This window comes from Mustela nigripes, chromosome 14 (genome assembly GCF_022355385.1).
Source record: "Mustela nigripes isolate SB6536 chromosome 14, MUSNIG.SB6536, whole genome shotgun sequence".
In the NCBI taxonomy this organism is placed as follows: Eukaryota; Metazoa; Chordata; class Mammalia; order Carnivora; family Mustelidae; genus Mustela; species Mustela nigripes.
Genome location: NC_081570.1, coordinates 106,121,813 through 106,146,326, shown reverse-complemented (window position 1 = coordinate 106,146,326; position 24,514 = coordinate 106,121,813). Strand labels below are relative to the sequence as shown.

Sequence of the window (24,514 nt, the reverse complement as noted above, 5' to 3'; positions counted from 1 at the left end):
CTGGGATCATGACCTGAGCTGAAGGCAGCTGCTTAACCAACTGAGCCACCCAGGCGTCCCAGACTGCCTACTTCTTCAAGTCAATTTGGGTCTGGTTCTCAAGGCCTTCTAGAATCTGGTCCCAATCTTCCTAGCAGTAGCACATTCTCTACTAGTTATGCTCATTCCTGTCTTGCTTAACTTTCTCTACTCTCTGCTTTTTTACTCTATTCTCCCATTTTTTTGTTGTTGTTGTTTTAATTTACTAGATTCCCAATTTATTATAAAAGACTATAACCAAGAACAGCAGATGGAAGAGATGCACAAGGCCAGGGGTATAGGGAAAGGGTGCAGAGCTTCCATGCCCTCCCCAGGTGCACTGCTCTCCCACGTCTCCACATGTTTTCACCAACCTAGAAGCTCCTCTACTCTCCGTCTTAAAATAAGTACCCAAGTTTCAAGACTACTGGAAGAGTCCCTAGAATTCCCTAGGAATTCAAGTCCTTAGAGGAATCTTTCCCCAAAATCCTTATATTAGTAAATCCTTGACTTTTTCCTGATTTTGGCTTAATAGGTACCTCTAAAAAGGGCTTCCATGATATTTCTGCTTTCTGTTTTCCTCCCTGCCTTCTAAACCCTGCTATAAACTCAACTTTTCCAGGAGAACATCCTTAAACTTACTCAGCTCTCTCTATTCTGTATCTTCCAGCATCTCCACCAACACCCTGTATAGTTTTACCTATTACCAGTTTGGGGGCTACAGATCACTGTTATGTGTCTTGAATAGGGATAGTCTCTCTCCTTCAAGAAACAGAGTTTCCCTAAACGTAAAAACCAGTCGACTTTACACCTTCTTCACAAGTGCTGGGCTTTGCACACAATAAGACATTCAAGGCTGCTGATTAATTTTCTCCATTTTATACAATCCATACCTTGCCACCCCCCACCTATTAGCCCACAGATAAGCCCTAATAGTCTCTATTTCTCTCTAGCCTACCTCTCCTTCAAAACAAAACCCAGGTACTAAAAGAATTTTCCCATGCTCTAACAAGACCTTTTTTTCTCTGATCCCAATGCTAGATTATACCTGAGAGCAAATGGATTGGAAATCTCAGGTGAGGAGAGTAAGAGCTTAGATTGGAAGGAGAAAAGTCCCTCTTCAGAATTAGATACTTTTCCGTGTTTTAAGGAGTGCTCCTATCACCTTTTCTGCTCATTCCACCCACACCCTGATGTTATATGACTATTATATCTCCTTCCCCCTGCTGGTTACTGGTTACAAGGGAAAGGGCCAAAGCCTTAGCTGAAATGTTCCCAAAGAAATAGAAAGAACATTCCATTGCCTCCAAAAATAGAACCCCCGTTTGAAAAGGCCTTCCTCCCAACGCACTCCATTGGCTCCTACCAGACCTTGAGGCTCAAAAATAGTGGCCTTAAATAGGTTCCCAACTGCCTCCATAAAATGTTAGGTGAACATGATAACCACTATACTACAGAAATTCTATAACCCCAGATAATGTGAACCATCTCAACTAGGGCCAAAAAAGAAAGCCTTAATCTAGAGCATGGTTATGTGTGATTATAGGGGCTTCAGGACTGGAGAGTAGGCAGACTAGGATGTTTTTAATGTTAAAAGTCAATTGTCAATTGCTCTTTCTCTTCTGACGTTTAGGCTCCAAAATAAACCCTGGGAACTGAGCATTACTCAGCAGAGAAGCTGCTTAGAAGGAGGGTTATGTGGGGACTGGAACAGGGTGGGGGAGCATGTTAGAAAGGTGAGGTCATCATTCTATGCTATTCAGCTCTGATCATCTCCACAGTAATTTGCAGAGACATGTACAGAAAGGGAGCTACAAAAAATGGTTGTATCTCTCAGCCTACCAACTCCAGGCTTCAGTCTGGGACTACGGAGATTCCAAGATGCAAACCTCAGGAATCGTCAGTGTTACTGACTACAGACTGACCACAGGGATTTTTTTCCCCTTGTTTTTTCTGATTTCTTTTCTTTTCCTTTTTCTTTTCTTTCTTTCCTTCCTTCTTCCCTCCCTCCTTTCTTTCGTTCCTTCCTTTCTTCCCCCCTCCCCAAGATTACCAGTTATTTGCCTATCTTGCTGGCTTTTTTTTAATATCCCCTCCCTTACCAGTCCCCTCCAGAGCAAGCTCAGTATAAATGCTGGGTACATGTACATTCTTTTTCTTTTTTTTTAAAGATTTTATTTATTTATTGGACAGACAGAGATCGCAAGCAGGCAGAGAGGCCTGAAGAGAAGCAGGCTCCCTGCTGAGCAAGACCCTGGGATCATGACCTGAGCCAAAGGCAGAGGCTTTAACCCACTGAGCCACCCAGGTGCCCCCGCATGTACATTCTTTAAAAAATAGAATCATGGAGGTGGGAAAGAACATACAATTTTAAAACTAGGAAACGTGTTAGGAGTGCCTGGCTGGCTCAGTCGTTGAACTGTGTGACTCTTGATCTTGGGGTTATGAGTTTGAGCCCCATGTTAGATGTAGAGATTACTTTCAAAAAGGAATAAATAAAATAAATATATTCTGTGCTATAACATAGTGTATATTTAGAAAGAAAGAAAGAATGTGAGAAATCATCTAGTAGGACTTCTGAAGCCTTCTAGGCAGTTGGACCCAGGTCTCATTCCCAATCTGGTCTTTTTTTGCTGTACTGTGAATAGATAGTTACCCACAGTTTTATATAATCCTATACCAATATTGTCAAAACTTGCAAGAATTGTTTTGGTTCCTGAAAAACAGATATTTAGTGGATTAGGTGTCGAATGTTCCCTGTGACTCTGATCTGAATGATGAAAATGCAAAAAAGGCAGTAGAGAGCAAGCTAGAATCTGAGACAGGGAAAAAGCTCTTTGACAAATAACTCCTTTTCTTAAAACAGAGTATATATAAAAAGTGTCCGAACAATCCCTGAATGTCTGGCAGAGTGTATCTTGCAAATTAAAAAATGCTAAAGGAAATTCTATGAAGCATTAAGTCACAAGACCTAAAATCTCTGGCTATGCCTTGACTCAGAGACTGTACAGAGGGTACAAATGCATTCTAGAAAGACACTCACACAAGCATGTATGGCATTTAAAATCAAGTCAAGAACACTGACTACACAGAAAATTTAAACAAAGCACCATCTACATTACATTACATTCATTAGTAATGAACTTTTGGTATTTAATATAGTATGGATTTAATTTCCAAATTTTGCAAGAGGTCCCTTTCCAGTAAGCTTTCTCTTCCCCTCCCCAAATGTTCTCCACCCATACATACCTCATCTTTCTTTACATCCCTTAAAGGGCTTGGACCACAATATACACTCAATAAATACGTCTAACTGTCCTTCATTTTAAATTAGCCAGATATTTTAGGCAAAGGTGATTTCTAAATATCACCATCTATTCTTAGAGATACATGATTAGCAAATGTATAGTATAAAAAGACACACTCTGAGCCACACAGACACACCCAAATACCCTTTGTCTAGACCCTCTGTGGGAATCCAAGGCCTGCCCAACAGGGCCTTGCTGTGTCATGCTGCCACCTTAAGGGGGGGTAGGGAGGAGGACAAGGGATGGTGGTTGGAGGGGATGGAAGCTCTCTGGCATCTCATTATATTTGCCTCATTCTGGTCTTGGATTTTCCTGTTGGTCATGTCCTTCCCTCATCTACTCCCAATGAGCTGCAAATAATCCTTTCCAGAATCTGGGACCATATGCACCTTTTGTGGGATGTACTGTTTTCAAAATGGGATCAGGCAATTCTCCAACACAACACAAAGGCCCCCACCTTCCTACTTCAAGCTGCCTCTTTCTTTGGAGCAAAGGTTTGTTACAGGGAGCGGGAGACTGTTAAAAGAGAGGTGGGGATTACTTTCAATATTATCTCATCCCTTCTCGCAAATTCCCTCCTATGGAGACAAATCAGTTTGGGGTGAAGGTAGACACACAATGGAACACGATGGGGAAAAAAAAAAGTAAATATGGGGAAGTACAGGTTAGAGCAAAACAGAAGACTAGGGATTCATCAAAAAACACAAAAAACGTTAAACATTAATCAAAAAATTATAGCTTGAAAAAGATACAGATAACAACCGAGGATAATAAAATACATAAGACAGATTATAGGAAAATAGATACTTGAAATAAATGCTGAGAAGTGATAGCTACATGTATATTGTTAGAAATTAATGTCTGTGGATTAGAAGGCAAGGATGGAGATCTTAGCAAAGAGATATAACAAGGGGACCAAAAAACCATTCATTGTTCATAGCGCCCCCTTCTCTCCTCTTGAGTTGTCCCAACCTTATCCTTATTTAGGGTCTTCAACCTAACCAGAAGCAGCTACTCTTCTATCTTTGCAACCCCTTGCCCCCATTCCCTCAATTAATTTACCTGTTATCAGTGAATTACTAGTGTGTTCCAAAGATGGAAGGAGTACCTCGGGGGGGCTCCGGCGTCTGCTCTGGGCTGGAGAAAAAGAAAGCTGTTGGGGCTTTGACGGCTTTGTCTTCTCACTCCCTCTCCCTCTTCCGTGGCTGAGTCTATCTGTTCAGTCTCCCCCTGCAATGCAGCCCCTCCTCAGAAGGGCGGAAGGACTCCCCGCCCCCTCCTTGCCTGACTCGGCTAATTCAAATGATAGGTTCCAGAACACTTTAGGGAGGGAGAAAGGATTAAAGCATCTCCGTAGGCTTATTGGTCGGCACAATTATTCCCGAGCTCTTACAGCACCCCCATGCTGACTGGGGTGCAATGAATGAGCAGTTAATTGTCCCCTAATTTTAGGATTATGGATTAAAAAGCTTAGCTCTAGATAACAATAAAGGAGTGTCCCCTTATTCCCCAATTTAAGGATTTCAAGTTACGAAGTGTTTTATTTTTGAGAATCAGAAAAACCCTCCACCCCTTCCTCCAATCCCTACCCTCCTCTGGCGGCTCGCCTCCGCACCCTCACAATGAGTAAACCTAGCCCCGTTCCACTTTGGGTAGAGCACGAGAGAACTGGGCGGGTGGAGGGGGGGTGGGGGGGTGGTGTGTGTGTGTGTGTGTGTGTGTGTGTGTGTGTGTATGTTGGGGGGTGCCCCCGCGAATCTCTCAACTTGGCTGGCTCCGGGGGGTCGGAGGGGGGCTTCTATTGGTTTTGCCCCGCAAGGCCTGGCGCGCAAAGGGGACGTGCTACTGCGGACCGCGCAACTCCGGGGTCCGGCTCAGGAGAAAGCCCCCTCGTAGGCTCCAAGTCCCCAGTCCGTGCAGCAGGGGCGGCGGCCGTCGGGGGCTGCCAGGCCCTCCCACTGCCCCGCGCGGTGCAATGCCTCACCAGTCCAGCGGGGAGCAGTGCGCCCAGCTCCGGTCCGGACGGGTTTCGTAATCGCGTCGCCGCCGTTTCCGCCCTGAGCCAGCCCCACCTCTGCCGGCCCGCCCTGGGCTCCCCCGCCGCGCTGCGGAGCCAGGCCGGGAAGCCCACACTGGAGGGCCCGACGCCGGAGCCCCCCCACCCGCCGCAGCTGCACGCCTCGGTGCCGGAGCGCTGCTGGTGAGACCGCCGCAGGTGAGACTCGGGCCCTGGTGCCCGGCCTGTGCTTCGGGGCGGAGGCGCACCGGATGCTGGGGGTGGGGGAGGAAGGAGGCCGGGGCCGCCGAGATGCTGGGTCGTTGGGAGAAGGGGTGCGCTCCCCGAGACACAGTCTCCGTCCCCTCCACCGTTCGTGTGCTGCTCAGGCCCAGGCCGCTGTAGAGTCGAGGGCAGGAAGGGACTGGGGTGTCGGGGTGCTGGGGGGGGCGGCGCGGGGAGGCGAGAGGGGGAGAAGTTCTCCTCGAGACTCACCGAACTCCGTGGTGGCGTGGGCCGGACAGAGCAAGCCCAGTTGGGTCCTGGAAGGGCTGAGTCTGAGCCCGAAGCAACCACGGAAGACTGTGACAGAATCCGAAAAATTCACAGCGAGATCCCAGTCCTGATTCAGCTTTGGGAGGAGCGGAGGATTTCTGGGTAGAGTTGGGGAGTGGGCAGAAATGGAGTCTGTGGGACTGAATCTGCTGGGGAGGGAGCTTAGGGCCTACCTGTTTGCTCGTATGTGCCTCCCCCCACCCCCAACCCCGCAAGACCTTTCTTGTCGGGGGAGGACAGAGTTGGTGCTGGGGCAGATGCCTGTCAGTTGACTGAAAAGTGCGTCTCCGCCTACTTCTCTGTTGCCCCTCAGCACCCCTCCACGTCTGGAGGTCTCTACAAGGAACCAGCTGCAGCCCTGGGCTTGGAGCCAGAGTTGCCCACTCTGTTCTCTCAATTCTCTTTCTCTTTCTCTTTCTCCAGCTGCTTCTTGTGAAGGCTTGTCGGGCAGCGGGTTGGAGGCCTTGAGGCTGAAGGCAGCGGGACCGGGAAAACCGGTTTCAGGCTAGGACAGGACCCGGGAACTACCTCTGTACATCCTTCCTCTCTGGAACCTTTCTCCCATCCCTCCTCCTGCTCACTCCCTAAGCCCCAGTGTGACCTTGGTGTCTCCTAGCTCCCTATTTCACCCTTCCTGTTTGGGACTCTGGCCCAGTTCTCAGTGCTACTTGTCTGTCAGGATAAGGCCTTATGTAGTCCAATCCTGATTCCTCCTGCTATTTTCGCAGCCCCTTCCCCTCCCCCTCCCCTGGGGGTGGGGGGCCCTAAAATAGTGGGCATTGAATTTGGGTGCCTCTTCTTCCTGCGCTTACCAGCTCAGGACTTCATTTTTCCTCAACCCGCTCTTCTCTAGATATTTGTAAAGAGGAGAGTGGCTCTTACTTCCTTTTCTTTCTTTTTTTTTTTTTTTTTAAAGATTTTATTTATTTTATTTGACAGAGATCACAAGTAGGCAGAGAGGCAGGCAGAGAGAAAGGGAGGAGGAAGCAGGCTCCCCGCTGAGCAGAGAGCCCAATGCGGGGCTTGATCCCAGGACCCCGGGATCATGACCTGAGCCCAAGGCAGAGGCTTTAACCCACTGAGCCACCCAGGCGCCCTCTTACTTCCTTTTCTGGCCCTGTCTCCCCCCCACCGCCCACATTCACCCTGCCCAGTCTTCTCCAGCTCTGACCCCACTGCCAAGTTTCAGAGACCCTTATGTTCTATGTCATAGGGAATGGAATTTCTTGGTCACTTCTCATCATCACTGGCCCTTTCGTGCCAAGTCCCACATAGACTTTCCCTCCACCCAGCTCTGGCTAGGTCCCTGGAAAGGGAACAGAAACGTCCTTGTTCCCTCCACTGCCCCTTTCCTTCCCTCTCCTCTCCCCTCTCCTCTCCTCTTTTCTCTCCTCTCCCCTCCCACCCTCCACTTCTGTCCACTGAGCTTTGTTCAGAACGGCTGTTAGGAGAGAGTCCATAGTCTGTACAGTCTGTCTGGTGGTATTGGGGGTTTCCTCTGATTCTTCATTGTTTTCTTCATTCCCCTGCCTGCAACCCTTACCAGCTGCCACAGGGTTTGCGACAAACCCTGTGACTGACTGACTGACTTCCCCACTGACCACAGCTCCCCTCTCTGGACAGCTGTGTTCTGACTTCCGCCCTGTCTCATTACTCCTCCCCTCCAGTGGTAGGAAGGGGAGTAAGCCGAGGCCGAGGCTTCTGGGTTCTTCTCTCCCCTTCAGGCTCTATCTTAGTGTGCCTGTGATCTCATCCCAGGGTTATTAAAAAAAAGTCCTGTCAGTTCTTAGATGAGTTTAGGATGTCAGAGCATTGGGGTTCCAGGCCTGGAAAGGAGGCCTCGAGATTTCTGTTCATGCTGGAGTGTAATTGTGAAACTGCCCTGTTGGGATTTTTTTTTTTTTTTTTGGTAAGATTTTTAATTATTTACTTGACAGACAGAGATCACAAGTAGGCAGAGAGGCAGGCAGAGAGAGAGAGGAGGAAGCAGGCTCCCCACTAAGCAGAGAGCCCGATGCGGGGCTCGATCCCAGGACCCTGGGATCATGACTTAGGCCAAAGGCAGAGGCTTTAACCCAATGAGCCACCCAGGCGCCCCGCCCTGTTGGGAATCTTTGAGGTTGCCTATATCATAGGCCTGGGGAAGTGCAGTGAGCACAGAGGAAACCCAGATGGGCCCTCCCCTGGCTGGCAGTGAGGAAAAGGGGAGGAAGTTCTTCCTTGGACACTAATGCTGTTATAAAGTTCCTTGTGTCTGGTTGGCTGATGAAGCTTGGGAATGGAAGTGGTGAGAAGGGAGGAAAGAACAGGTTCCAGCATGAGGGGAGGAGGCAGGTGGGGAGGCCTGGGCCTTATGGGGCCTGGGGCAGAGCAGAGTGGCACGATAGGACATGTGAAGAGGGTGGGGAGGCTGGAAAAAGATTCCTCGTGGAACAGTGACACCAAGTACACGTACCTACAACCAGTGTGCAAATGGTCTGTACCAGACACACATGCACAGAAATGGCTGTGCCACCAGAGTGCACACACAGGACACAGATAAACAAGCTGCAGACAGCCTTCAGGAAGGATCTCAAGGAACTGTTCGGTGACTTCTGGGACAGAGGTTGGATCTCAGCTGAGGGAAATGAGAAGGAGCAAGGTCAGGGAATCGAGAGGGAAGAAATTCCTCAGTGTAGAGGGAAGAAATTCCTCAGTGTAGGAAAAGTCTTTTTTGAGGTCCAAACTGCTGCAGTTAGTCACCCACAACCTGGCAGTCAAGGTCTCAGTCTTAAAGAAAATCTAGATGTTCAGGGTAAGGTAAGGAAAAAGGGAGGGACAAGGGCGGAGGTCTTGTTTGTGAGAACGAAAAACCACCATTTCCTCTTCAAAGTCACTTAATTGCCCCTCCCTTTCTGCCCTAAACCCAGGGAGAAGGAACGTGGGGCTTGTAGCACCCCCAAACTGTGCTCATTTCTGCCACTAGCCTTTGGCCTCTCCCATCCTCACCCTAAATGCTTCTGTCCCCTTCCTCTCCCTTGGTTCCAGCAGCTGCAGCGCCTCTAGCCCTTGGTGCCCTTCTGATTCTTTTCTTTCTCTGGGAGTCAAACTGGGAGGTCCTTCTGTTTAGAGGGGTTAGTGTTGGGTGCAGGACTTGGGCCTTCAAGGGAGAATGAGAAGATCTGGCCTCATCAGGAAGCTTGGCAAGGAGGGAGACATGGTAGAGGTGGGATTTCTCACTAACTTTCTTTTCTCTTCACTTTCTGCTCATCCAGGGTTCTGCGTCTGAGGAAGACATAACCTTGTGCCTGCTTGCTCAGCCTGGCCTGGCCCTGCTGACCCTCAGTCTGAGACGCTGACCCTCCCTGCCCAGCCAAGGGTACCTTGGACACTGCTGTCTCCAGACCCGTGCGGCTGAGTAGACAAAGGCTGTTGTCACACCTGAAGGGACGGAAGAGTGGGCAGTCAAGGCACCAGAGCAAGAGCCCTCTGGGGCCTCAGGCAGAGGAGTGAAACTGGAACCATCAGGGAACATGAGTGAATTTTGGCATAAATTGGGTTGCTGTGTGGTAGAGAAACCCCAGCCGGTGAGTCCCCCAGCCCCGACCCCCACCCTGGTGCACAAAGAATCTAGTTACCCGGGCCTGTGAGGCAGACACACCACCTACGATCTGGTGCCTAGAAGGCACGCTGCTTGCTTCCCTCTCCGTCAGGATAGTCTCTCTGGCCAGGCAGGTGTGTACTTGGAATCAAGGGGGACTGTGTGATGGAGGAAGTGAATTGTCCTAGCTATCACTTCCTGTTTTTGTCCATTCTGACTTGGGCAGGGGTTGTAGGTGGAGCTTAATACCTGTCAGTTTTTCCCATTGTTTCCTCATCAGCCAGAGGTGACTTGGATATGTCCTTTCTTTGTCTAGTATTCCCTCTGCAGGCCCCTGTCCTCACCACCCTCCCTATGTCCTTTCTGTCTATATGTTATTGGCTTTCATACTCTAGTGATTTCTTTGTTGTGATGCCACATACCCTTGCCCGTTGGGCCCTTAGCTCTACCCCTATAGTGATTTTCAGGACTCTATTCCCTTCTTCCAGTTGCAGACCTAACTCCCCCCTGTCTTCTCTAAACAGAAGAAGAAAAGGAGACGAATTGACCGGACCATGATTGGGGAACCAATGAATTTTGTCCACCTGACTCACATTGGCTCTGGGGAGATGGGGGCCGGAGATGGACTTGCCATGGTAATGAGAGAATGAGGAGAGAGTGATATGGGATTGTGGCCTAGAGCCTTTCCCTTTTGCTGAAGTGTGGGCTGGGGACATGGTAAATACCCGGTGGGGAAGTAAGAAGCTAGGATTCTAGTCCTGGCCACCAGCTGCACAAACCTGAGACCTGGCATTTCAGGTCTCTGGCCTAGGCTCCCTTATTTTTACACTTAGCAGATTGTTCATCATCAGGATGGGGAATATATATGACCCAGGAGTTATTTGGAGGGCTTTTGCCAACAACCCAAACCCTTCTGTTAATTAAGAACTGCTATTCCAGGGCGCCTGGGTGGCTCAGTGGGTTAAAGCCTCTGCCTTCAGCTCAGGTCATGGTCCCAGGGTCCTGGGATCGAGCCCCACATCGGGCTCTCTGCTCAGCGGGGAGCCTGCTTCCTCCTCGCTCTCTCTGCCTGCCTCTCTGCCTACTTGTGATTTCTGTCAAGTGAATGAATAAAATCTTTAAAAAAAAAAAGAACTGCTATTCCAGTGCCATAGTAAGTTATATCATGGCTGGGTGTGTTGAGGCAGGAAGAAGGCTGCATACTCCTGTTCTAAATAACGCCAGATAACTCTCTTCTGCTCTCAACACAAGGGAAATGGGCCCGGACATAGTGAAGGAGGCTTTTCACTGATTGCAAAACTCAGAAAAATATGAGAGTCCTTCATGAGAGGTCTTAGTATTCAAAGACCCATTTTATCTCACTCTCATGAGAGTCAGTATGAAGGGAGACTTGGAGACTTCCTTGGAAGAATGGCTGTTGGTTTTAACCTTTTCAAATTGACTTTATTGCCAGGGAGATGGGGTGAGCCTCTTCATGGAGGGCACAGGGGAGATTGCTTGTGTGATACCTGGACTTGGGGTGAGGGTCTCCCATGTGCTTTTTCACAGACAGGTGCAGTTCAGGAGCAGATGAGATCCAAGGGAAACCGAGACAGGCCATGGAGCAATTCTAGGGGATTGTAGCTCCAATAGAAACGGTGAGTAGAGAAACCTGTTCAGTACCTCCAGCCCCTGTCAGCATCCTGATGCCTTACCTCGGAACCCTGATCTCTGCCAGAGTGGGAGGTGAGAGGAGGAAGAATGAATAAGAATGGAGGGGTCAAGAATTTCGGATGTAGAAAGGCAGAGAGAGAGGGAGGTACAGACAGAAATCAAGAGAAGAACACCCTGGAAATAGTCTAGAGTCTGTGCTAGGTGGTGCCTTCTCCCTGACTGCCTCAGTTTTCCTTGAGACTTATCTTCCTTCAATTTCTTTTTTAATCAGGCTCTGCTGTCTGAAGCCTCTGCTCCGTGTCCAGCCCAGAAGAGATGGTGCCCCCTCCTCGAACCAGTGACCCCAGGGCCCCTGTTTTCCCTTTTTGCCTATTAGTGCCTCAGAAGGCTTGGGGGCTGGACTCCCTCTCTTCCCTCTGGCTCTAGCCCCTCCTGGAGATGGGCTCAAGGCAGCAGGACTGACCAAATGACTACTGGTTGGCCAGAGGAGCTCAGCTGAAGCCCTGGACACTCTCAGATCTGAGATAGGAGTTTTCTGGGAACCTGGAAGGCATTCCCTTCTCCTGAATGACGGTCTAGGTGCCATCTGTTTTTAAACTCTTAACCTGGAACTCCTTAAATGGGGTAGGTGGGTGAGATTACCAAAGCTGAAGCCGGCTTTGCCGAGAAGCTCCTTACCTCCCTGCCCTTCTCCATTTTCCTCCTGGAATGAACTGAAACAGACATCAAGCAGGGGGTAGGAGGGTGACCACTGCCTAGTCTATATATTCTTTCTCTTTAGGTCCCAAAACTTAAGCTCGATTTCTCTCTGCCACTACCAGCTCTTTCTCCAGGAGGCCTCTGACCCTGTTTCTGCAGCATTGTGAGTTCTCCAACATCTTTTTAAATTAATTAAAAGTTTAATTTGAGTTCTCTTAATTACCCCCCTCTTTCTACTACCTCTGCCTTCAGCCCTACCCCCATTAGGAACCTTATTGTTTCCCACTGAATGAAAGCTAAGGTAAGAAGTGGGTCTTAACCTGATGGGATCCCATTTAAGTCTTAGGGACCTGGCCTGCCCTCTGCCAATCTCCCTGCTGGCTCAGGTGAGGAGGAAGAGGGATCTGGAGAGAAACTCAGAATGCTGCAAAACTAAGAGGCATGTCTGAGAATGTATATCCTAACCATTGAGGATGAGAGGCGTGGTAGGTTGAAAACAATCTGTGAGGTTAGGGATGTTAGATCCTCACCGCATGGGAGCAGAGAAACCTCCAGATTCCAAGGATTCTCAACCTCGGCTCTTCTTGACATTTGGGTTGGATAATTCTTTGTAATGGGGGACTGTCCTGCGCATTATAGGACGTTCAGTAGGGTGTCTGTCCTAGTTATGACAGCCAAAAATGTCCCCGGGTATTGCCAAATGTCTCCTAGGAGGCAAAATCACCCCTAAGTGAGAACCACTGCTCGAGAGTCCAGGTATTTCTCTCCAAAGTGTCTTCCCCACCCTACGCTCATCCCATCATTCACCCTAAGCCTGAGCCATGAGGAACCAGGCCCTCTTGCAAAGTAGGCTTACTAGGGCCGCACACAATGTTGAAAACAGCCCTTTATTTGATGTGTTGCTTGTGCTTTGCATGGGTTCATGTCTCTGGTGGATTGTACTGTTCTCCATTCTTCTCTGGAGGAGGGGTTCCTGAAGTGTGGAGGCATGAACTGAGCATGGGGAGATTGGGGAAGGGAGGGAGAAAAAAGGAGAGCCATAGACACCCAAGTTTATCCTCTGCAAACGTTAAGCTCCATTTCTGTGCTCTAGTCCTAGAACCAGACACAAATTAAGACTCAGGGAGTTTTGTCTGAAGACCAGGTCCCACTCCCCACCTGGCTGAAGAGTCTGTGTTAGGTGGGAAAATAGAGCAGGAGGAGGGTCTTTAGGCAGTTTGTTTTCTCAGGTGTTTTTTTTCTTCTGGCCCCTTACCTCGGAGTGGTTAGAAAGGCAGAACGAGACCGGTGAGCTCCTGCCGGCTCTTGACTGAGAGGATGGGGGTCTCTCATTAGCTCAGCAACAAGAAGCATCCTATTTGATGGTGAGGGTGTCAGGAAGGTGGGAACTAGGATCCACTCTGCTGAGTCTACCATCCATCCAGTTTGCCCTACCTGTAGTGACAGGTTCTGATTTTGTTCCAATTTCAGTGTATTTCCTGCCACTTTTCAGGGTCTAAGATTGGTCATACATTCCCAATTTACTCTGTTCCAGTGTAGCTAGTTGTTCTGAAAGTAGCTCATAGGTTGTCCTAAAGTAGCTTAATAACCTGAGGGTTATATTCAATCTGAAGGGGTCATAGGGGAGGAGGATGGGGGACTCATGGACTCTGGTCACCACGATCTACCGCCTTATCCTAATGCCTCTTCTTTGGCCATAGTCTTTGGTATTTTCTTGCCTTTAGCTACCTTTTCTAACGTGTATGCTACCATCACTTGAACTGTATTTAAGAGTGATGGCAAAGGGTTTGAGAGTCATAATTTATATTAAAAATGTGTTGGACTTTTAAATACATTTTTCAAATAAAAAATGTTTAAGCAAAGTAGTCACAGAGTAATCACTACAGGCATGTTTGGGTTCAAAGGATAAATACAGTTGATGAAGGTAACTGCTAAAAAGTAGCTGACGTGGAATTCTGTGCCATCTTCGCCCTTTGCAAGGACAGAAGGCCGAGTATTGTGAAGGCAAGGAGAAGACCACCAATATCTTCCAAGGGCTCAACTCCTTATTCTTCCTGTTCCCTCCTCTTGGCATTTATCTGAGATTTTTCAAGTCTTTAAACAATCACTTGTTTAAAAATGACTTTGGAAATGAAGCAGAGGAGGAACATCAACATTATGGAGGGGGGTATAAAATATGCTGGGGGACAAGGGGAGGGATCAGGCCCAATGCTGCTGGTTACACAGTTCAGTTTTACGGTTCAAGAGATTTCTGGTCTCCACCTCAGATACCTCTGTAAAAAGACACAAGACCAAACAATTTTTTTTCTAGTTTTTTCTGTACTAAAAATATCCAGTGGGTGCTGGGATCAAAAAGGGTGGATAGGTTGAGATGCTGAAACCTCTTGCAGATGAAGTGGCCATTACCTGCGGTTTTTCTCTAGCTGGGTGAGGAAACAAAATAGAGAAAAAGGGAAAATATTACAACTATATCTATATTCTTTTCCCTTCCTTGCTTCGTCTCCCTCCCCAGAAGCCCTCATTCCCTCAACACCACTGCCCCATTTATGCTGCCTTTTTATACTGAATTAACGGTATTGGATACCCAAGGAGAAAGATAAAAACTAGCAAAATGACAGACCACATATACTATTTTATTGTCCTTCCCTTCTCCCCAAAGTTCCTGAAATCCTGTCAACTGAGAAAGGCAGAGGACTATCCTTCCTGAAGAATTCTGAAATTGCTGGAAATAATCCCAGGAGTCCTTTGGGATAGTGGTGGTCAGGGACATCAGCACTAGTGTCAAACAATCCTGTTGTGACTGTCATTTACTAGCTTTGTAAAACCCCATTCCTTCTGTGAAGTGGGGATAATTACACCTCACAGCATTGTGAGGATTGATCCAGGTAAAGAGTACATAGTAAGACCGCAAATACTGGATGTTGTTACTATTAAACTATTAATAAGCTGAGAACTATTAATATCTTCCATATCTATGATCAGCATCAAGAATTGTTGATACAGCTATAATTCTCATAATTTGGGCCATAATCCTCCCATGACCAGCAGTACATGTTGCCCATTAACCAACCCACAGTTGCTCAAGAAATAGGTGGCATCAGCAGCCAACGATGTGAGTAACCAGTATATTACACATCAGCGGGGAAACTAGGTAAGTAACACTTCATGCAAACACTTACTGGTTCCATCTCTGTGAACACTGCAGACAGACTGTTCCAAATATCCTCCAGCCCGATCCTGACCCGTCTCCAAAAAGCAAGGGCTGGGCTGGGGCTGGGGCTGGGGCCAAAGAAGAGGAAGGGCGTAGGTCTGATTCTAGAGCTGAGAGGGGTTGTGGGAGTGGTGGTGGTCTGAGTGGTACAACTGGTGTCAGAGCAGAGACTGGAGTCCAGAGGGCACTCCTCCCGAAGCCGGTTGCATGGACATTTCTCATAAGTACACGGCCGATGCTCTGTACGGAGTTGGTTTAGTGCCCCAACTCGAAGGCGCCCAGAAAGGCCCTGCAGCTTCCCAGACCGGGTCCGACTCATGGTGCCTGACCGGCAGTGGCAATGCCACGGGCCCCAGGGCATCAGCACCAACCGCAGATCCTCGGGAGGGGGCATGGCCGTGTGGGAGGGCTGCTGCCACCGGTTTGGGGTGGACCCGGCCGTGGACCACTGGCTCATGGTACTGTCAGGGTGCTGTATTTCCCCCCCAGTAGGCTGCCAGGTGTTGGCTGGCACGTCTGTAGATATCCTGATCTCCTTCTCCTGGGTATTTGCTTTAAACTTCGAGCTGGGCACCCTCGCTGTATTGTAACCCCTGCTGAAAGACGCTGCAGTGATGTTATTCTTTCTGGCGTTAATCACAACCCCCTCTTCCAAAGACTCATCCTCCTCGGCCGACGACACAATCGACTTGCTTACGCCTGTGGCCACCGTGGAGGCCAAGAGCTCCGCAGCAGCCGGGCCTGCTAGGCGCTCGACAGTGGCCCCGACGTCATCCTCATCCTCCATTGTTACCTTCATCCTCCTGGGGCCACCGGTCCGGAGGGTGGTCCGGTAGTGGCGGGACATAGGGACCCCGAGGCGGAAACTGACCCGCTGGGTCTCGGTGGAAGTCAGGCCTTGGGCCCCCGCCGCCCGGGGCCCCAGACTCAGCAGCAGGGCCCAGAGCAGCGCGCCGGCGGCGGGGACCATGGGGCCGGCCGGTGTGCGGCTGAGAGGGAGGCCAGCGAGGGAGGCCGGGACTCCTACCTTCTCTCCCTCCCTTCCGCTCGCGACGCTGGGTCGTTTGAACCGCGCCCTGCGGATGGGGAGGGAAGAGGGGGCCTCGTATGCGCGTGCCACGCCCCTCCCCCCCCCTCCCCCGCCCTAGCGGAGCAGCTCCCAGGGCTGAGATCAAAAACCGAGGAACCACTGCGGCCAGAACGCCGTGCCAGAACCGACCGACGCATTGTGATGCTACGGGCCTGGGCAAGTAGGGCACTTCTCGGAACCGGGCTTAAACCTCGCATCGCAGTTTATTAGCCGCTACGGATCGGAATTTACTAAAGAGGACAAAAGTACAAGTTTTGAAAGCACTCCTTCCCCGACCCACAGGCAACAGCTGTGACAAAGAAGGGAGCTGCCGTTCTTCCAGGTTTAGGGAGCTGACTCCCGGTTCCCAGTAGGCTGCGCAGTGAGTTAAGCCCTGGCCTCCCCTCCACCTCTTACAGAGCTTAACAGACTGCTAGCATGCCCCGGGTGGAAAGGGTCTCAGCACCTCCACTTACAGGGGAGGAAAAGGACACTCAGAGAAATGCGGTTATATTTGCCCAAGGTTCTGCAGCCGAAGCAGAACCAAACCCCGCAGCCTTCCCCATTCCCCTACAAGATGCCACTACATACACCCCTATAGCTGAACTGATGATCACTGGGCAAATGAGGTTCCAGACTTTGGAGCCTTGCTTTGAAGGCACCGTCATGAGAAGAATGAGACCCCAGGGAAATGTGAAGGTCCTGTGGTACTGGGGTTGAGGAGGAGGTGTTTTAGGGAACAGCCCAGATGTTTCAGGGTTAGAGCATAGGCAGATTAATCTTTGCTTGGTTCTAAGGCCCTTGATTCTTTTCTTCCTCTAGGTCCCTCGTGAGCCATGGAGCTCCCGATCCAGCCTAGGAGAGAAAAACAAAAAAAGTAGGACCTGGGTTTTAGTCACTGGTTTGGGGACAGAAGCCAGGAATTGGAAGAGTCAAAAGATTGGGTGCTTGAACTGGTGGTCCTCAGGCTCCTTTGTCCCTTAGGCCCTCCCCACTGGGTATTTTCTCTGCTTTGCTGCCCTTCTTGACTTCTTAACTTCTACGACTAAGTTCTGTGCTGTGAATATTCCTTTATTCTCTGATGCCTCAGCACTTATATGTATAGTTTTGTGTGTATTTTTTTTTCCCTTTGTTCTTGTTGGATGCAGGCCTTAATTTCTTCTCTGGGTGGGCACAGAAGAAAGCATCTAGAAGCAGGGCCCCTATCTTTTCGTTCCTCTGCATCTCCCCCAAGGCATTAAGAAAGCTGGAACTGGCTTTATACATCCCACCCCAAACTTTTCTCCTCAAGCTCGGGACTCACTGTCTGACAGCTTCAGGGATGTGAACCTGATCCAAGGAGATGAGTTGGGCCAGCTCTCCCAGGCTGTTCAGAAAACGGATCTTTCTTGTAAACTTGGAGCTGAAAAGAGAGGAGGATAAACCAGGTTGTGTGTTGTACTGGGAAGAGGGTTCCTGGAGATCCTTACAAAGGGCAATGTAACAAGCAGAGCGTGGTTAAGGCTAGAAAGAGCCAGGCTGGGGAAAAATCTTCTTCATCTTGATTTTGAAAATGGGAGAGAAGACATCCTTGTCCTCAGAGCTGGTACCTGATGAAGGGCCGCAGCAGTGCCAGGAATGTCTTCACGTACCAGGTGGCATGGACAACCACCAGGGCACGCAGGTTCTTCCGGAGCCTGAAGAATAGGAAAGAGATCATTCTACTCTTCTACCTTTTGCTGGAAGAGCAGGTGGGGCTACGTTCTATGCTTTAACTTCCTTCACATCTGCGGTTTCTATATTTCTCCGGCAGTGGGGTCTAGTCCCCCCTCCTTGGCCTCTAATCTGAGCTCCACCCATTATGTTTAGCCCTTTGTGCTCCTCATTTTTAGGCATTCCTCTTGTCAGAATCCTTCTGTCCCATCTCCCTCCTGTGCCCCACCCTCGCAGAAATTCTTGGCTACTCCCCTTTTCCCATGGCTCCCAGGACCGGGACACCAAAAACAAAAAAGAAATGAGCTAGAAAAGTGAGCAAAGGGAAGATGGGGGAAAGAAAAAGGGAAAAGGAACATCTCGGGGAACAAAGCCATATGGGTCAGGTATAGAAGGCGGACAGAAGCAGAAAATGGCGGCCTGGGCAATAAATTAATTGGCAAGACGGGGAGAAAAGGAAGGGGTATGCCACCTCGATTTATTGGATTTTCACACATGGCCAGTGGCAAAGCTATCATCATTGCCATTATGCAGAGAAGAAAACCGAGTCCCAGGGAAGTTAAGTGACTGGTCCAAGGCAAATGATACAGCAGGTAAATGATAGAGACAAGATCTGAAACCAGGTTTCCCTAACTCTGAGAGCACAGAAGACAGGAGAGGCCTGGAAAGGGTTGGAGAGAGACAAGGAAAAGAGAAAGGGACTAAAGGGAAGAGGAAAGAACGGAAAGAGGGAAAGAGAAGGCGTAGTTGTGGCCCTCTTGCCCTCGTGGCTCACCGCCGGTCGAGAGCGCGGTAACACTGGCGCATCCAGCCCAGAGGTGGGACCTGGGCCCTACTCGTGCCTCCACTCAAGTGAACAAGCAGGTAATTTTCAGCGACCAGTAGCTCCAGAGTTCCCACCATATACCTGGGGGGCAGGGAGGGGAGGTACAACAACTGTCAGGGGAGGTACATGCTTGGGGTTTGGGGAGCGAGAGGGACAAGCAGGGGGAGCAGCAGAGGGAGAGGGAGAAGCAGGATCTCCCCCAAGCAGGGAGCCCAATGAGGTGAGGCTTGATCCCAGGGCCCCAAGATCAGGACCCGAGCCAAAGGCAGACACTCAACCAACTGAGCCATCCAGGCATCCCAGGGGGTTCTTTTTCACTTTTCCCTCCTTAACATCCCCCCTGGAGCCCTTCAGGACTTCCACCTTACCTGAACAAGTGTTCCATGACATAGGTGTAGTTGGGGATGCTGCTGCTGGGTAGGTAACAGGAAGAGAAGACGATAACCGCGTTGAGGCCATCACCATGGTAACCTGGAGAGGACAGAGGGAAAATTCATTCAGTCAACAACTAGGTATGACAGACAGTACATCTGTTTAGCTTGAAGGACTCTGAGGATTTTAAACCCAGGGACTGAGTTTCCAACTTCAGTGTTCTATTCAGGAAGTCGCAGGTCTTTCCCTGCCACATATCTGAGCAATTACCTCCATGAGAGAGGACTTTCTTATAGAGCTCAATGACAGTCATGTCCACTCTTTGCTCCCGCATTCCTGTCCGGAACACCCTCCAGTGACGACCATCTTCTCCAGCCACATCCCACACACAACCCCGGCCCAGCCTTTCCACTGCCTCACTGGCCCCCAGACCTTCTGCCCGGGGCAGGTCATCTGAAAGAGAGGGAAGGGTCAGTAAGGCATAGTACAGACCTTCAGTATCTTCTGACTTCCCCAGGTTTCTAGAGTGGATTGCTCTAACCTCTCATTCCTCAGTTTTTTTTTTTTCTAGGATTCCAGCGCTAGTTTGTCCAGTGCCTTGCTGGTTTCTCTTTCCTCTGACTCACAATCCTCACTTTTTCGCTAGACACCGGCCTTGAGGTAACCCTGCACTATGGTAGGTCCATGACCCTTGCCAGTATTAGTTTTTTTCTAGATTCTTCCTTATTTCTTGTGCCTTTCCTTGGGTGAAATCCTCTGTTCCCATGTCTTCAATAACCACCAATAAGGTGATGATTCCAAATTTGCCCCTCTAACCCATGTCCCTAAATGCTCAGAGTGGACACCTTTAGTTTGTGTCTTTCTGTCCTCTCCAAGCCACCAGACCCAAGTGTAATTCATACTCCTTCTCTTCCTCCTCTCTCCCATATTTCCTTTCTGGATGAATGACTCCATCCATCTAGGTGGCTGAGAAAGAAAACTGATATTATCAAAGATTTTCTTCTCTGTCAGCCAACTGGACTCCAAATCTTCTTCTATATTATCTCCACTATATTCTCTTATCATTCTCTCTACTACTACGTCCTGATTCAGGTTCTTAGCCTTTCTCATCTGGCCTTAGTGCTAGCCTCCTGACTGGTTTCCATGTCTTTAGTCTGTTTACTCCATTTCACCCTCTATCCTACAGATAGAGCAAGCTTTGTTTTCTACCCTACCTTTCCTACTCAAATGGCAATATACCATACTCACTAATTCTGCATGATCCTTCCATAGCAATGGAAACAGCTGCCTCATCTTAGAAAATGGTTGTCTGTTTGGCTCAGTTGGTTGAGCATGCAACACTGACCATTGATGGTGGGGTTGTGAGTTCAAGCCCCATGTTGGGTGTAGAGATCACTTAAAAAAGAAAAATCTTAAAAAAGAAAAAAAAAGTATTCTGGGGCGCCTGGGTGGCTCAGTGGGTTAAAGCCTCTGCCTCTGGCTCAGGTCATGATCTCAGGGTCCTGGGATTGAGCCCCCCATCGGGCTCTGCTCAGCAGGGAGCCTGCTTCCTCCTCTCTCTCTCTGCCGGCCTCTCTGCCTACTCGCCTACTACTGTTTGTCAAAAAATAAAATATTTTAAAAAAAAATTTAAAAAAAGTATTCTATAACATGGATACACCATGTAAGAATTAATACTCTACTGACAGACCTTTTGGTTGTTTCCAACCTCTTTAGAGCCATTAAATCTGATCATGATACTCCCTTGATCAAAACCATTCAGTGGCTACCCTACGACTCAACAACTGCACTACTGGGTATTTACCCCAAAAATATAAATGTAGTGATCCAAAGGGGCACCTGCACCCCAGTGTTTTTAATAGCAATGTCCACAATAGCCAAACTATGAAAAGTGTCCAGATGTCCAATAACAGATGAATGGATAAAGAAGATGTGGTATATATGTACCAGCCACCAAAAACCAAAAAAACAAAACAAAAGAAACCCTGCCATTTGCAATGATGTGGATGGAACTAGAGGGTATCACGCTAAGCAAAATAAGTCAATCAGAGAAAGACAATTATCATATGATCTCACTGATATGTGGAACTTGTGAAACAAGGCAGAGGATCATAGGAAAAGAGAGGAAAAAATGAAACAAGATGAAACTAGAAAGGGAGACAAACCATAAGAGACTCTTAATCTCAGGAAACAAACTGAGGGCTGCTGGTGGGGGTGGGGAGGGATAGGGTAGCTAAATGATGGACACTGGGGAGGGTATGTGTTGTGGTAAGCACTGTGAATTGTGTAATGAATCAGAGACCTGTACCTCTGAAGCAAATAACACCTTATATGTTAACAATAAAAAACAAATTAAATAAGTAAGTAAATAAATAAATAAAACTATTCAGTGATTTTTTCATTGCCTACAGGATAAAATCTAAACTACTCAGTGTGGTAATCCCCATGATTTGACTCCTACCACCATTCAGAAGCCCATTTGAGCTCATTCAGAAGCTCAGGTAACAGCTTGGACATGTGATTGCTGTCTGAAGTCGAGGGCAATCTTGTGGCAAACCTGGGAGGTCTGTACTAACTCCAGTCAAGCATCACAGGTGAACTCTAGGATACCCTGTTGACATCTAGAAAAGTGGAGAATTGGTTGGTGTGGGTAAAACTCATACATTTGGTGTCAGAAGCGTTGTGAATAGAGAAGAAACAAAGTTTCCCTTAATATTAAAATAGTCATGCTTAATACTTTGAACTCCCCAACATGTCCAACAAGCCATACTCCTACCCAAGTTGATGCTTCTACCTAGAATGCCTCCCCAGCTACCTAAAGACCAGCTCAGAATCACCTCTTTTGTGAAGTCTTTCCTAATGCCTCTCAGGCAGAACTGACCTTGTCCTTACCCCTGCATACATCCCTATAGGTATGTAGACCATAATCTTCAACTACACTTACTTGTATATGTGTTAATTTCTTATTAAACAGAGAACTCCCTGAGGGTAGGACAATCTTCCTTATAACTCGGTTCTCGATCAGTAATAGCAGATCACAGTCACTCAGTGAAAGCTTCCTTAACCAAGGACCCTTCCCACCCCTCTACTGACTACTCTCACACTGGATCTACAGACTCTACCTTTCCATTCTGAGGAAATTAATTTTGCTGACCTTACCACTTGGTCCCCACCTAATTGTTTCTAACTTTAGTCCCATAAAATCCACCCTGAGCTTCTTTAACTCTAGCTTCTACTTTTACCAGCGCAGGCCTCAGGTTTCTTGCCCACCTTCCCATTCAAATTCATGTCCACTGTCCAGCTGCTCGGAGTCTGAAGGTGTCTCCAATTCATCTACCTCCAGGTCAGAACTACCATCAGGAGAGGAAGGTACAGAGTTTGTGGGAGAAGTTCCATCGCCTCCAATGCCCTTAGTCAGATTCAGTTGCAACTCTGGGGCAGAAAGACGCTTCCGCATGGGGCGTGGGCCACACAGGGCTAAAGTGCTGGGTGTACCTGGGGTTGGGATAGGGGAGAAAAGAATAGAAACGTCTGTGTTGGCAGGGGAGTTAGGAATTCCTGCATATGATAGTGATATATGGGGTGAATTTTAAAGAACTTCCATTGCGGGGGGGGGGGGGGGTGGTGGCAGGGAGTACCTGGGTGGCTCCGTGGGTTAAAGCCTCTGCCTTCAGCTCAGGTCATGATCCCAGGGTCCTGGGATCAGTCTCGCATTGGGCTCTCTGCTTGGCAGGGAACCTGCTTCCCCTCTCTCCCTCTCTGCCTGCCTCTCTGCCTATTTATAATCTCTGTCTAATAAATGAAAAAACAACAAACAAACAAACAAAAACAAACAAACTTCCACGGGGGCTATTTGGGAAAGAAGCAGTGGAACCCCAACGGGGCGAGGGCAGCACAGCCCTGCACTGGCCGAGCATCAAGAACTTGTGGCCTAGATTCAAATTTACCTACCTGCCTGTGAAACTCTCTCAGGATCATCAGAACCTTCAGAAGGGTCGGCTTCTTCAGGAAGAAATCTAGAGGGGAAAGATTACAAGGGGGGCAGAAATGCAGGTTAAATGAATCAAGCCAGGTATCAATTTATCAATCCTTTCACCAAGATATGACTTTTTTTTTTTTTTTAAAAGATTTGTTTATTTGAGAGAGAGAGTACACAAGCTGTGGGGACTGGGGTTTGGGGGTGGGAGGGCAGGGAGCACTAAGGGAGAGAAAGAAGGGAAGCAGACTCCCTGCTGAGTGCAGAGCCCAAGGCAGGGCTTGATCCCCTGACTCTGAGATCGCCACCTGAGCCAAAAACAAGAGTCAGACGCTCCACTGACTGAGCCACCCGGCACCAGCCCTGATAAAATCTTACCAATCTTACTGCCTCTGCCTTCTTTTAACCCATCCTTCCTTCAAGTCCTAATTTATCATTCCCACCTTCCATTCAGGAGCATCCCTCCAGTCCTTACCTGGGGAATTCTTCATCCTGCCACTCCTCCTTCGGCTCCAGTTCCCCAAGTCTCAGGGATGCCGCTGGGTGCGCTGCCTCGGCATTCTCCCCGGCCCTACAAGACCCCCGGGGGAAGGGATGATCATGAGACAAACTAGGCCGTGTCTTAAGGGAGCTGGTTTGTAGGTAGGAGACACTGGAATGAAGAGTAATGAAGGTACGGAGCAGAGCATAGGCCCAAAAAAAGACGTGGGCTCTTGTCTCCTGGACAGATACCCCTACCACACCCACCACTACCTGGAGACAGATGAACCCTCCAGTGGGGTTTAGGAGCCAAGGGAAGATGGGAGGAAAGATGGGACACGTAGAGCTAAGCCTATTAACCTCTATGGCATTGCTCCACCTACACAGAGTGGGTAGAGACAGTCCCCAATTCACCTGGCTGGAACCTGACCGACCTGCCCAGCTGTCACTAGGCAGAGTTGGGGAAGACAGTACCTCATTAAGCCTGCCTTTTCCTCCACCAGCTGGGGAGTGGTCAGGGAAAACCACGACAGAGACAGACAGGTCGGGGAAGACGGTAAGGAGGAAGAGTGAGAGTGATTTGCTGGGAAGGAGTACTGGGACCTAAAATTTCTTTCTAGATCAGCGTTCCAGAGGGCCATTCTGGGGAGTGGGTGTGAGAAAGCAGACAACAAGGGGTAGTTTTATAGACATGAAATAGGTAAGTTTCCTTTAAAAACAAAACAATAGGGAACTAATCTGAAACCCCCCAGCTCCCCATTTCCTGCCTAGAGCCGCAAACTACCCCTTCCCTGCAGATTTGCCCTCTTGCAGTCATGTCTCTTCCAGGAAGCAGAGAATTGCCTTGGTCAGAGCTCGATGGTGGCAAAGTCCCTCAAGACTATTCGTAGCTCGTTTCCAGTCAAGTGAGCCAGATCTTACTTACCCAAGGTCTAACGTCTTTTCTCCCGCTTCTTGTGTGGTTCCCATCTTCAGGGTCTTCCTGCCTCCCTCAGCCACTTTGCAGCTGTCTGGGAGCTCCTTGTCCCAGCTCCCCAGCACTTCTGTGTCCTTTTTCTCTGTCTCACTGTTGTTGCTCT

General features: G+C 48.8%; 4 protein-coding genes across 7 annotated transcripts in view; 1 reads left to right on the top strand and 3 right to left on the bottom strand.

Annotated features, from left to right (window-relative positions):
• MLLT11 (MLLT11 transcription factor 7 cofactor) overlaps nucleotides 1-6,252 on the bottom strand; it is an 8,113-nt gene extending 1,861 nt beyond the window's left edge. The window contains exons 1-2 of one of the 4 annotated variants that reach the window (XM_059376088.1): nucleotides 5,818-6,252; nucleotides 4,389-4,463 (exon numbers count right to left, since the gene is read on the bottom strand). The gene's annotated coding sequence lies outside the window, so the exon portion shown is untranslated. Of the gene's footprint in view, nucleotides 1-4,388; nucleotides 4,648-4,915; nucleotides 4,978-5,310; nucleotides 5,400-5,817 lie in introns of those variants that run through there. The other 3 variants (XM_059376089.1, XM_059376091.1, XM_059376087.1) reach the window with 3 other exon arrangements.
• On the top strand, nucleotides 5,403-13,674 carry CDC42SE1 (CDC42 small effector 1). The gene is made up of 5 exons (XM_059376092.1): nucleotides 5,403-5,541; nucleotides 9,132-9,443; nucleotides 9,982-10,092; nucleotides 11,006-11,094; nucleotides 11,382-13,674. Exons 2-4 carry the CDS (start codon nucleotides 9,390-9,392, stop codon nucleotides 11,078-11,080), a joined length of 240 nt encoding a protein of 79 aa, XP_059232075.1. The 5' UTR covers nucleotides 5,403-5,541; nucleotides 9,132-9,389; the 3' UTR covers nucleotides 11,081-11,094; nucleotides 11,382-13,674.
• C14H1orf56 (chromosome 14 C1orf56 homolog) lies at nucleotides 11,512-16,095 on the bottom strand. The gene is made up of 2 exons (XM_059376086.1): nucleotides 14,989-16,095; nucleotides 11,512-14,232 (listed from the first exon to the last, which is right to left on the bottom strand). Exons 1-2 carry the CDS (start codon nucleotides 15,988-15,990, stop codon nucleotides 14,212-14,214), a joined length of 1,023 nt encoding a protein of 340 aa, XP_059232069.1. The 5' UTR covers nucleotides 15,991-16,095; the 3' UTR covers nucleotides 11,512-14,211.
• A 130-nt stretch (nucleotides 16,096-16,225) lies between these two features.
• Nucleotides 16,226-24,490, bottom strand: BNIPL (BCL2 interacting protein like). The gene is made up of 10 exons (XM_059376085.1): nucleotides 24,361-24,490; nucleotides 23,431-23,526; nucleotides 22,931-22,995; nucleotides 22,250-22,474; nucleotides 19,250-19,432; nucleotides 18,976-19,078; nucleotides 18,557-18,688; nucleotides 17,679-17,765; nucleotides 17,393-17,491; nucleotides 16,226-16,944 (listed from the first exon to the last, which is right to left on the bottom strand). The coding sequence occupies exons 1-10, from the start codon at nucleotides 24,402-24,404 to the stop codon at nucleotides 16,908-16,910; spliced, it is 1,071 nt and encodes a 356-aa protein (XP_059232068.1). The 5' UTR covers nucleotides 24,405-24,490; the 3' UTR covers nucleotides 16,226-16,907.
• Between the last annotated feature and the right edge of the window lie 24 nt (nucleotides 24,491-24,514).